Raw genomic sequence first — 11,321 nt, forward strand, 5'->3', positions numbered from 1 at the left:
GCCCTTCACGAGAACCACAACAAAAACAACAACAACAACAACAATGGTGAACGCGTTACAATCCACGACAACATCGTTACGTAGCATGTCATATAAACGCCGTGCGATGGCGTTCTGTAAGTGTATCAAATGTGATCTGGTTCGTTTGCGCGGCTGTTGATTTTGATGGCCATTGACCAGAGCGGCTGTTGATGTCGGCGCCTCGAGGCGCACAGCCATTTGACTTATAAATTAAAAATAATCAGAACACACGATTGGACTTAGACTCGCGTGACGTGTTTTAATAAAGTAAAGTTAGTTGAAGTATTTAAGTAATTGGGATATTTTATAGGGGAGGGTGAGGGGTGTGTGGTTGTGTGTTGATGTGTTTGTGTGTTGATGTGTCTGTGTGTTGATGTGCCTTGTGTGTTGATGTGTGTGTTGATGTGTCTGTGTTGATGTGTCTGTGTGTTGATGTGTCTGTGTGTTGATGTGTTTGTGTTGATGTGTTTGTGTGTTGATGTGTTTGTGTGTTGATGTGTCAGTGTGTTGATGTGTTTGTGTGTTGATGTGTCTGTGTGTTGATGTGTTTGTGTGTTGATGTGTCTGTGTGTTGGTGTGTTTGTGTTGATGTGTTTGTGTTGATGTGTCTGTGTGTTGATGTGTCTGTGTTGATGTGTCTGTGTTGATGTGTCTGTGTGTTGATGTGTCTGTGTGTTGATGTGTTTGTGTGTTGATGTGTCTGTGTGTTGATGTGTCTGTGTGTTGATGTCTGTGTGTTGATGTCTGTGTGTTGATGTGTCTGCGCTATAAACCCGGCGAGCCGAGTTCGATTCCCACTCGGGGCCAACACCGGTCCGCTTCTACGCCCTCCTCTAAGTCGACTCAGCCTCAAATGAGTGCCGAGTGCCGTGCGTAAACATCGCCACAAGGGAGACAAAGGCGGCCGGGCGTGCTTCTGGCCACCCACCCCCTCGTGTATAACGCTCCAGACACGTGTACAGTACAAACATCTCTCTCGAGTACAGACTACCATCGCTACTCATCATTTATAGACACAACAAAGACAAATATCCCCCGTGTAGCCTTAACAGACTGTAGGGGCAAGTGCTGTTAGCGAGCACCTATGAAGGCCGGAACGGTACACGAGGGGGTGGGTGGCCAGCACCACGCCCGACCGTCTTTGTCTCCCCAGTGGCGATGTTTACACACCGCACCAGGTACTCATTTGAGGCTGAGTGGACCTAGGGGAGGCCCAGGACCGGTTCAGATAAAATCGTCACCGGTGTTGGCCGTGAGCGGGAATCGAACCCGGGTCGCCAGGTTCACAGCAACGCAACGCGCTAACCGCTACACGAACACGCACACGAGAGCATTACGTGTACTAAGTTTGGTCCTATAATAACAATGACATAATAATGTCAATTATTTACTGAGCAAATCTTCACCGAGTCTCAAGATTGGTGTTTATGAGGCTCATGTGTTGTGTGCCGCGTGGCCAATGCCTGCAGCTTTAATCTTCACGACTGTTTGAAGAATTATTCCGTGAGCGATCTTTGATTTACTGGACGATCGTCACCCACACATACTTTGTACGCACGAGTTATTTATCTGCATGATACGTTATTGCAGAATTGTATTTTGAAGCTTTTGTTGTTGTTGAGTACGGTGCTGTACAGTGGGGATGGAGCGGTGGCACAGTGGTTGGCACACGGCGCTTCAAATCCAAGCCGAGTTCGGTTCCCGACCACGGCGAACATCAGAGGGGACTGATATCTGAACCGGTCCTGGTCAAGCCCCGCTACCTCCCGCTCTCCCAGCGTTACCGGCACGCACTGGTGAAGTATGGTCAGACAACACCCGCCTATGCCCGATACGGCCTTCTTTGAACCATATATTTTACAAAAAATATGTTAAGGCTAAAGCGGGGGTCTTTTGTCTTTGTGTGTGTCTATAAGACGAGCGTGTGATACATACACACAGGGTAACCTAATTTGTTTTATTTTAGTCATAAACGCACGAGGAGAATAATTTATTGAAGAGATGATGGCATTTGGACAAGGCGGATGATGGAACAGCAGCCAAAGAACGTGCCTGAGAATGCAACCTTTTTTATTTTACCAGGTTAGGCCCACTGAGCTGTACAGCTCGTTTTCGTAAGCGACCTGGCTACAAATGTTAGCTCAACGAAGTGGCTTATCACGTGGACATTTATAGCAGCCAAATATTCTAAATGCATGTTTCTAAATGTGGAGGGGAAAACCAGAGGAAGCAAGTTATGTTATGAGTTACTGCACTGAACATTTACAACAATGACTAGTAATCGGTGTTATGTTCTTTCTCTGAATTTTTTTCATAAATAATATGGCGTCATTACATTTGGAAATCAATAATTAAGTGTTTCACTTCATTCGGAGGAAAAAAATGCTTAAAATTACAACCTCAGGCAGCTCTAACAAAGTATTTTACTTTCAATTCTTATTTGGTTTTTATAACCTACCAGTTTCTTGTATATCATCATACAGTAAAAGTGATATTCACTTTTTTTTCAAAATATGTGAATAGTTCATACTATTCCTTGGTTCTTTTGGTAAAGTCACGTAGATAGAAAAATAATAAAGTGAATAAAAATTTAAAAAGAAATAATAATTAAAACACTAATGTAGATTGTAGCCTGGTTCTTCATCGGAGTGAGTGTACTGGCAATCTATAATGTAGACTGGAGCCTGGTTATTAAGCTGGGTGAGTGTACTGGCAGTCTATAATGTAGACTGGAGCCTGGTTCTTTAAGTGATACAATTAAAAACAGGCACACTGCGTGACGCTTCCGCATGCGCGGGTGACATCACAGATGTGAAGTCACAGCTCACTTGCCGTGCAAAATATATCCATTATTACGCCCCCCCCCCTCCCCCCCAAAAAAAACAAAAGTCTATTTTTCTAATTTTTGCATTGTGTACAGTCTGGAAAGTACCCACATGGCACATTTCAAGTTGCATGTCAGGAAGTATGCTAAACATTTTGAACAGACACATTTACAAATTTCCTTTTTATATATAGATAAACCCCAATGATCCGATCGAAATCCCTAATTTTACATGAAGTGCCACCCAACCCCCCCCCAAATGCTCCGCCATGACCAGAGTGCAATGATAAAGGGCTGTAATTTTTTGTCAGTATGTGTATTTTTTCACGATCTTTAACACCATTTTGTACATGCAGTAGAAAGTACAGTACAGCTTTTCCATGTTCAGATACTGTGTACAGATTTCACAAAATTTATGAAAATTCTGAAGCAGTGGCTTTAACATTTTCCTCACAAATTTGCTCGTGAAGTTCAATTCAGCTCTCTATGAGAAGCCATCCAACACAGTCCAGCGACTGCAAGAACTGCTGCCTCCGCATTCCAGTGATCCAAGGTACTCCCCTTTTTACGTGCCACCTTCAGCTGCAAAAGCTGAGTCTGCATATCTGCCCAAAAGGAACCGTGGGCATTGCAGCACCCCTGATGGAAACAATTGCGTGCCTTTGAGACAATCGTGACTGAACCAGGGGTGGAGATGATCGTGCGTGGCGCTGGAGACGTCCAGCTTCAGCTGCTGTACCAGCTGCTCCATCTTCCTGATCTCCACCCGCAGCAGCTTATAGTCCAGCTCTGTGTAGCAGTCATGGCCCTGCTCCATTCGCTCCACGCGCACCGTTAGGTTCTGCAGCAGCGCCGTGTAGCGCACCAGCGTGGCGTGGTTCTCTGCCACCTGCAGGCGTAATTTCAATTACTGTCTACTTCTAACGCATGAACAACCCTTAATACAACATGTAATGGACTGTATTGCTATCAGTGCTGTACTGTAGTTTTACATGAAGTAGTATGATCTATACCAGATATGTTGGAAGGCTGTATCCTCAAACCATCCTTCAGGTCAGGAGCGCAGCCTGATTTAACAGGAGCACTAACATTATATAATTCTTAGTATTGGTTGAAATGCAATACTGTAGCACTGCCACCTGTAGGGGTAGTTTAAATATTATCTCCTTCCAATTCATTTCAATCGATCTTTTACACGTGTTGACTTAATATACAACCATTTTTATGAAATATACGGGACTGTGTTGTTGGCAGTCCTGTAGTCATAGATATAAACTTATCATGATTATAACAGCACGGTTGGCCAAGGTACGGTGCGAAAGAAGTTCAACATGCATACATACTTACATTAGAAGGTTACTTCCTCAAGGAATCTTTGAGGACAGTCAGGTTAATGCATTCGCCTGGTATACAGGAGGTCGTGGGTTCGATTTTGACCCCAACGCCTGCTGTATATTTGGAGACTGCATGTTCTTCCCGTGATCATGTGGATTTTTCTCCGGGTCCTCCGACTTTTCCCTCTACATTTAGAAATATGCGTTTAGAGTATTTGGTTGCGATACATTTCCACATGATAACCCACTTTGTTGGGCTAACATTTGTGGCCAGGTCGCTTCTAAAAAAGAGATCTATAGCTCAGTGGGGCTCACCTGGTAAAATAAAAAAAGTTTTTTTTCATATTTTACAGAGAGTTAGGGGGAAGGGGTGTGTGGCACTCGTAGTCTGTTACCAGCAATGGGTCTCTATCGTAGCGCACTCCCGGTGTCTGCCCAGTGGTTGGTGGTGAATCTGTCAGGTTGCATTGCATTCTTAGTGAAAGGGGTGCAGCAGCCATTGTTAGAGTTTAAATCACTGATAGTGCTACTGAGACTACATACAACTGTCCTGGAAGTGTGTCAGAATCGGTGATCGATGGCACAGATTTGACCCCCAAGGGGTTGGCGTCGTCGCGTCTCGCAGGAGCCGTACCCACGTGACGATGGAGACGGGGCTCAAGTGCTGCTTCCTGAGCCTCAAGGTGCAGGACACCAACCTGGACCTGCAGAAGGAACATGATCGGAGTGAGCGCCAGCTGATCAGACGACGTGCTGGTACGCGCACCGCACCTTGCCGTTCGTTCTCCGGGTCCTCCAGTTTATTTCCCTCCCACATTTACAATCAACGTGCGTTTAAAGTATTTGGCAGCTATAAATGTCCACTTTGTAAGCCACTTTTGTTGAGTTGTGGCTTGTGGCCAGGTGAAATAAAAATAGCTTAGTTAAAAAAAAGTTATTTCGTTTTTAGAAGGATCAAATGTTTGCGTAACTGAACCCGGGTGATTGTCACTGGAAGTCTCTCAACTTGTCGGTTTGTAGCCGCCCAATGAGATGTGAATCACGCTTTGAACCCGCTAAAATGTGCGTAGAGCTCACATGCTCGCAAAACCTCCGAGAAAGAAACGTCTCGTTAGAAGAGTAACGTCACACAATGTTTAGAAAGAAAGTGTTACGCAGTCTAACACGTAGAAGGCTTTCGTGACCAATATTAATCATAGTAAAGGATTTTTGGGATAGACCGTGTGAATATAAATGTTTCATTAACCCACCACCACCCGACATGGCCAATTAGTAAGGTTTGTCACGTGAACAAAACGTGCCAAATAGTGACTACTTCAGCAGACTTGGTTTTGTTGTTTGTGTGTAAATCCGCAACGTTTACAATTCGAGTACTGTGACGTTTTCACCAGGTCATCGGGCGATTTGCCAGATCTAACCCAAAAACCTTTACGATGCGTCTGTCACGCATCCCTCGCGTGCAGCCGAGACGCTCGACTTGCAACCGTGCTCCCCGAGGTCCCGCCGCTGGCCCCGCGGCCTCTCAAGCGCTCGCACCCCCTCTGACCTCGGCGTGCAGGTGTCGCGCAAGGCCTACCTGGCGGGCGACGGGTTCATGTCGCTGGCCGTCAAGGAGCCCTTCCCCGTGCTGAGACGAGGCTCACGTTCCGCACCATGCAGCCAAGCGGCCTGCTCTTCTACTACTCCCTGCAAGTACCGGCCCGGCCTGAAGCCGGCCACACCACCCACCCCAGTATCAACGGTCGGTGACTCCTGTCACGTGTGACGCGCGGTGGCGGTGGTTGTGGTGGTAGTGGTGCGGTGGGGAGAGACTCACGGGGCAGCCCTCCAACGTGCAGCTCCTGCTGTGTGTGTGTGTGAGCAGCCCGGGCACCGGGCCCTTGACGCGGCTCACATCCCCCATCCATGTCTAAGTGAAGCACGTTGCCCTTCTTGATCACTGCAAACAATAATAAAAACAAAGACAAAAGGTCCCCCATACAGCCTTTAACACTCTTACCCAGGCTAATCGAGAGGTGACTGCGGGGAGTGGTACATCGTGGGGAGTGGTGGTGCAACGGTTAGCGCAATGCGCTACGAATCCGGCAACCTGAGTTCGATTGCCACTCACGGCCAACAGCAGTGACGATTATCTGATTTGGTCCTGGGCCTCTCCTAGGTTGACTTGGCCAAAAATGAGTATTTTTTGCAGTGTGTAAACATCGCCACTAGGAAGACAAAGGTGGTCGGGCATGGTGTTGGTAACTCACCCTCTTGTGTGCCGTGCTGACCTTCACAGGTGCTCGCGAACAGCACTCATCCCAACAGTCTGTGTGTGTGGGCAGGGTGAGATTCTGTCCGTCGCCCTCAAGAGGGGGCGGTGGTCCTGAAGACAAAGAGGACACCCTGCGGACCATGAGCGACGGATACAACGAAGGCTCCAACCATTTACCTCTTCGCTCTGTGCAACTCCTCCAGATGCCGCCTCGGTCTCCCCTGTCTTGGCCATAGGAACGTGGAATTTCCGTATTGCCACCGCAGGCTCTGGTTTGTTAGAAGAGACGAGCTCGATGCGTGTGCACCCCCCCTAGCGCGTGCGTGCATGTGTTCGTGTCACTTTGTCGTTCTTTCTTGCGCGTGTGCGTCTTTGCCTGCGTGTGTGTGCATCTGTGTCTCTCTGTGTGTGTCTGTACCTACGCGTATGCACATGTGCTTCTGTGTCTCTGCGTGTGTCTGTGTCTTTGCGTATGCGCATGTGCGTCTGTGTCTCTGCGTGTGTCTGCCTGCACGTATGCTCATATGCGTCTGTGTCTCTGCGTCTGTCTGCCTGCACGTATGTGCATGTGCGTCTGTCTCTGCGTGTGTCTGTGTCTACGCATATGTGCATGTGCATCTGTGTCTCTGCGTGTGTCTGTGCCTACACGTATGCGCATGTGCGTCTGTGTCTCTGCGTGTGTCTGTGTCTACGCGTATGTGCATGTGCATCTGTGTCTCTGCAGCGCCGCGGGGACACGTGGCTATCACACTCGCGCGTCGTACAAAGTCATCGTCACCATCATCCTCAACATCATCGTCGATAGCATTGTCATTGTCGTCGTCAATATTGTCATCTTCAACACTTAGTCATCAGACATGGGTCCTGGCTATAAAAGTCTGGAATATCCACGACTGTCTTGGATCCATCCACAGAAATGATCCACCTCCTCCATTGTTCACACTTGGGCCAGACTTATGCTGGTAATTTAGTACGGTAATACAATAAACAGAGACAGGTGACTGTGTGACCGGTGGTGACCATGGCTGGTTGTGGTGGTGACTGGTGGTGACCGATGGTGACCGTGTGGCCAGGGTTCATCAGCGCGGCACCTGAGGCCCGTGCAGGATGGTGTGCCGGCGTGGCCCGGCGAGGGTGGCTGTGCGGGGCCGTGGGGGGGACACGCAGGGGGCGTGCGGGGGCAGGGGGGCAACAGTGCCGGTGCCGGAGCCACGCACGACCGCCTCTTGTGGGGGAAACGCATGCGCAGCGCGATCCACCGCAGCTGACGAAGTGTGGAAATGTACGTACGTGTGTTGAACTTCTTTGGCACCGTATGTAGCCAACCGTGCTTGTCCGAGGTGCAGGGAAAAAGACCAACAAACTGTACACAAAAAGCAGTTCTAAAGGAATGAGTTTTAGATCTACGTGGGTGAATGTTTATGTGGGAGTTTGTGTACGTGGGAGAGTGTGTGTGTGTGTGGGCGTATTTGTGAGTGTTTAAGCGGGTCACTTCTGAAAAAGAGCTATATAGCTCAGGACACCTTACCTGGTCAAATAAAAATAGTGTAGTTTTAATGTGTGAGCAACGTTGGCGGTGCCCTCTCTGTGCCTCTCACAGGCACCTCGCTGGAGCTGAAGACCGACGCCAACGGGTTGCTCGCGTACGCGTCCACCGGCGGGGACGACGACAGGCGGCACCTGGACATGCACCTGGAGGCGCAGCCCTTGTCCCAGCAGCTGCTGATGGTGAATGCAGTCCGTTATTTGCAGATGTTACACATTGGAGCTCATTACTTACAACAGTCGAAACATCTCCCTTCTAGCCGTATAGACAGAGAAAGCAGCGTAGTGGGGGAGCCCTGTGGGCCTCGATGCTCATAGTGATCTGTACATCACTTTAGATGTGACATCGTGATGCGCCCCGGTTGTGTTTGCACCCCAGAGGTGGCAACCCCCCAGCGTGACGTTGCCCGCCGGTCCGCCGCTTCGTGTCGCGCAGGTGGAGGTGGTGGTGGGCCCTGAGGCTCACGGGGAGCTGAACGTGGACGGCTCGGCGGCGAAGGCCGCCCCGACACGCCGCAGGGGCCCGGAGTTCGGCCTGCGCTCCCCGCTCTACCTGGGTGGCGTCGCGAGCGGCACGGGCCGGCGACACCTGCAGGTAGAAAGCCGCCCACGTTCGTCGTGCTGTGTCGGGGCGTTTTGCCCGATTCGAGGGTTTTATTCTGAGTTTTGTTGCGATTTGTGCCGTCAGCGTCACTCCGTGAAACGGTGGACTGTCGCGATGGCGCCTCCGGCTGTGCCAGCACCGGACATCCACCTTCCCCCCCCGGGGCTGTGTCAAATGGCGCAGCTCGCCTGAGAGTTCCAAAGCGGAAATCTTATCCGATAACGTTCCCAATACGAGATGGGTTACATTGGTGACCCATCAAACCATAGGATTATTTACAAACCATGCCTGCTCTTCTTGTTGGCCCACCCATACTGGACATCTATGAAAAAGAGCCTCATAACTCATCACATTCCTCCTGCAGTCTAAATAAAGATTCTGCGTCTGATCTACAAGGGTCTGTACCAATCTGCCCCATCCTATCTTGCTGAGCAGTGCACAGCGCCGGCCTCAACAGGACCCCAAATCGACGCCGTCAATGATCCGCATCCCACGGTTACCCTGCTGCTCTGCTGCTACTGCTCCTGCTGCTCTTGCTGCTGCTGCTACTCCTGCTGCTGCTACTCCTGCTGCTCCTGCTGCTGCTCTTGCTGCTGCTGCTACTCCTGCTGCTGCTCCTGCTGCTGCTGCTCTTGCTGCTGCTGCTATTCCTGCTGCTGCTGCTCCTGCTGCTGCTCCTGCTGCTACTCCTGCTGCTACTCCTGCTGCTGCTCTTGCTGCTCCTGCTGCTACTCCTGCTGCTCCTGCTGCTGCTGCAGCTACTCCTGCTGCTCCAGCTACTCCAGCTACTCCAGCTGCTGCTGCTACTCCTGCTGCTCCTGCTCCTGCTGCTGCTACTCCTGCTGCTGCTACTCCTGCTGTTGCTCCTGTTCCCGTTCCCGCCCGCAAGCCTTGTGCGGCGATGCGGCCAGCGCAGTTTCGCCGGGAGTCTCCAAACCTGAGGAACTGGAGGCGGTCACCTGTGGGAGACGTTCCTCATCCATGCTTGAGTCTCAGACCAGTTTTGTTCGACACTTAAAGTGGCGCTGCTACTCCGTGTGAGCGGCGCGCATTTCCGATGGCACGGACTCGTAAGAGCACACGATCGCGAGCGCTCACGCTCGTTGACAGACTTATTGGTGTCTCTCGCAAAGCAGTGTGCCGCCCCCTGCTAGAGAATAGCCCGCGGAAGCGGATAATGCTGAACTAGTTCTGAGATACTTTTGTCCAAAGAATAAGGGGCAGCACTTTTCCACCCGCCCTTCCACGTGAGAATTATATTCACTTCCATAAGGCCACGATGCGGCTGATGAGATCTGTACAAATCCATACATTTATTTTTTACGTTAATCAAATACGTTAAGGAGAACGAATTGTCTGCTTATTTATCTTTGTTATGTTCTCCACAATGGCGCGCAAAGTTATTTTGTGTTATTAACAGTGGAGAGAGAGAGATCACATGTTCAAGGCCGAGTCTATGCCGGTGTTTGGTGTTGTTTGTATGTAGCTCTGTTTTGCGCTCGTAATGCATTTGTTTCCTGTCTTGCATTAGCGCGCTACGTGGCGCTGACGGTAGCCATGCGGGCCGAGAAGGAGGAGCGCCGTTCTATCGGGAGGCGTCGCGCGCCCCGGGTGTGCCGTCACCGCCCCCCCCACCCCAGGGCCGCTGGAGGGCCGGGCTGCGTGCGCGGGGCCCGGCTCAACGGAGCGTCCCTGGGGGAGCCAGCACGCCGCTTCGCCGTGACGCCCTGCACCTCCGCGCCCACGACGCCCGGCGTGTGCTTCTCGCACGAAGGAGGCCACGTGCTGCTGGGTGAGAGAGCCATGCCGGCATTGTCGTCCCCCCCGCTCCCTCGCCCCCAACCGAACATCAAATAATCTGTTTAAACGCACGTTTCTAAATGTGGAGGGAACAACTGTCCTTGCCCCGCAGTCCGATTATCGCGGTTGGCTACGTACGGAGCAAAAGAAGTTCAACCACGCGATGCAGCACAGCGAACCCCACGCAGGTGTCGTCATGCTGTCGCCTCGCCGCGTCACGACATGCAGCAGTGTCGTTATTTTGCTGTTATTGTTGCGGATATATTGTTTTTTTTATGTTTCACTTGTCAAAGTAAATTATGAATCGCTGCTTTGAACCTGGCGTTCCCGAGTCAAATTCATGGCCGTGGCCACCGCTCTATGAACCCGGCATTGTAAGTTGAATTCCTGGCTATGTCAAACGTTAGAGGAGAGCGATATCGGATATCGGAACCGGTCTGGGGCCTCCCCTAGGTTGGCTCGGCCTTAAACGAGCATCCGGTGCGGTGTGTAAAATATCAGCGCTGGGAATGTGTGGCTCTGGCCACACCGCCTCCTTGTGTGCTGTGACAACGTTTATAGACGCTCAATAACAGTGCTCGCCCCAACAGTTGTTGGTATCACTGCACTTTTTTGCCACCCATCGAACGGAGACGGTCAACACATCGCGTGCGTTCAAATGCACTTCTGCGGCCGTCTGGAACGCTCTTCCTTCCGATATTAGGAAGCCAATGGAGCTATGCACTTATAAATTATCTAGATTGACGAATTCATAATAAAGGTTTTTTGGGTTAGATCGCGTTTATTTATAAATGTGTCGTAACCCTCCACCACCCGACACGGCCAATCAGCAAAAAAAGGTGTCACGTTGACAAAAAGACAAATAATTCACTACTTTAGCCCACCGGTGTGTTGAAGAGCGAATCCACATTTACAGTTTGAGTACGACGTTTCGCTGGT

At 50.4% G+C, this 11,321-nt stretch overlaps 1 protein-coding gene across 1 annotated transcript; it reads left to right on the forward strand.

Moving 5' to 3' along the window:
• The first annotated feature begins 35 nt into the window (after positions 1-35).
• LOC142907451 (uncharacterized) lies at positions 36-10,315 on the forward strand. The gene is made up of 5 exons (XM_076056956.1): positions 36-4,935; positions 5,738-7,715; positions 8,034-8,161; positions 8,415-8,573; positions 10,114-10,315. Exons 2-5 carry the CDS (start codon positions 7,541-7,543, stop codon positions 10,129-10,131), a joined length of 480 nt encoding a protein of 159 aa, XP_075913071.1. The 5' UTR covers positions 36-4,935; positions 5,738-7,540; the 3' UTR covers positions 10,132-10,315.
• The last annotated feature ends 1,006 nt before the right edge of the window (positions 10,316-11,321 follow it).

Source organism: Petromyzon marinus, chromosome 79, assembly GCF_048934315.1.
Source record: "Petromyzon marinus isolate PM22_M1 ecotype Great Lakes invasive population chromosome 79, UKy_Petmar_22M1.pri1.0, whole genome shotgun sequence".
Lineage (NCBI taxonomy): Eukaryota > Metazoa > Chordata > Hyperoartia > Petromyzontiformes > Petromyzontidae > Petromyzon > Petromyzon marinus.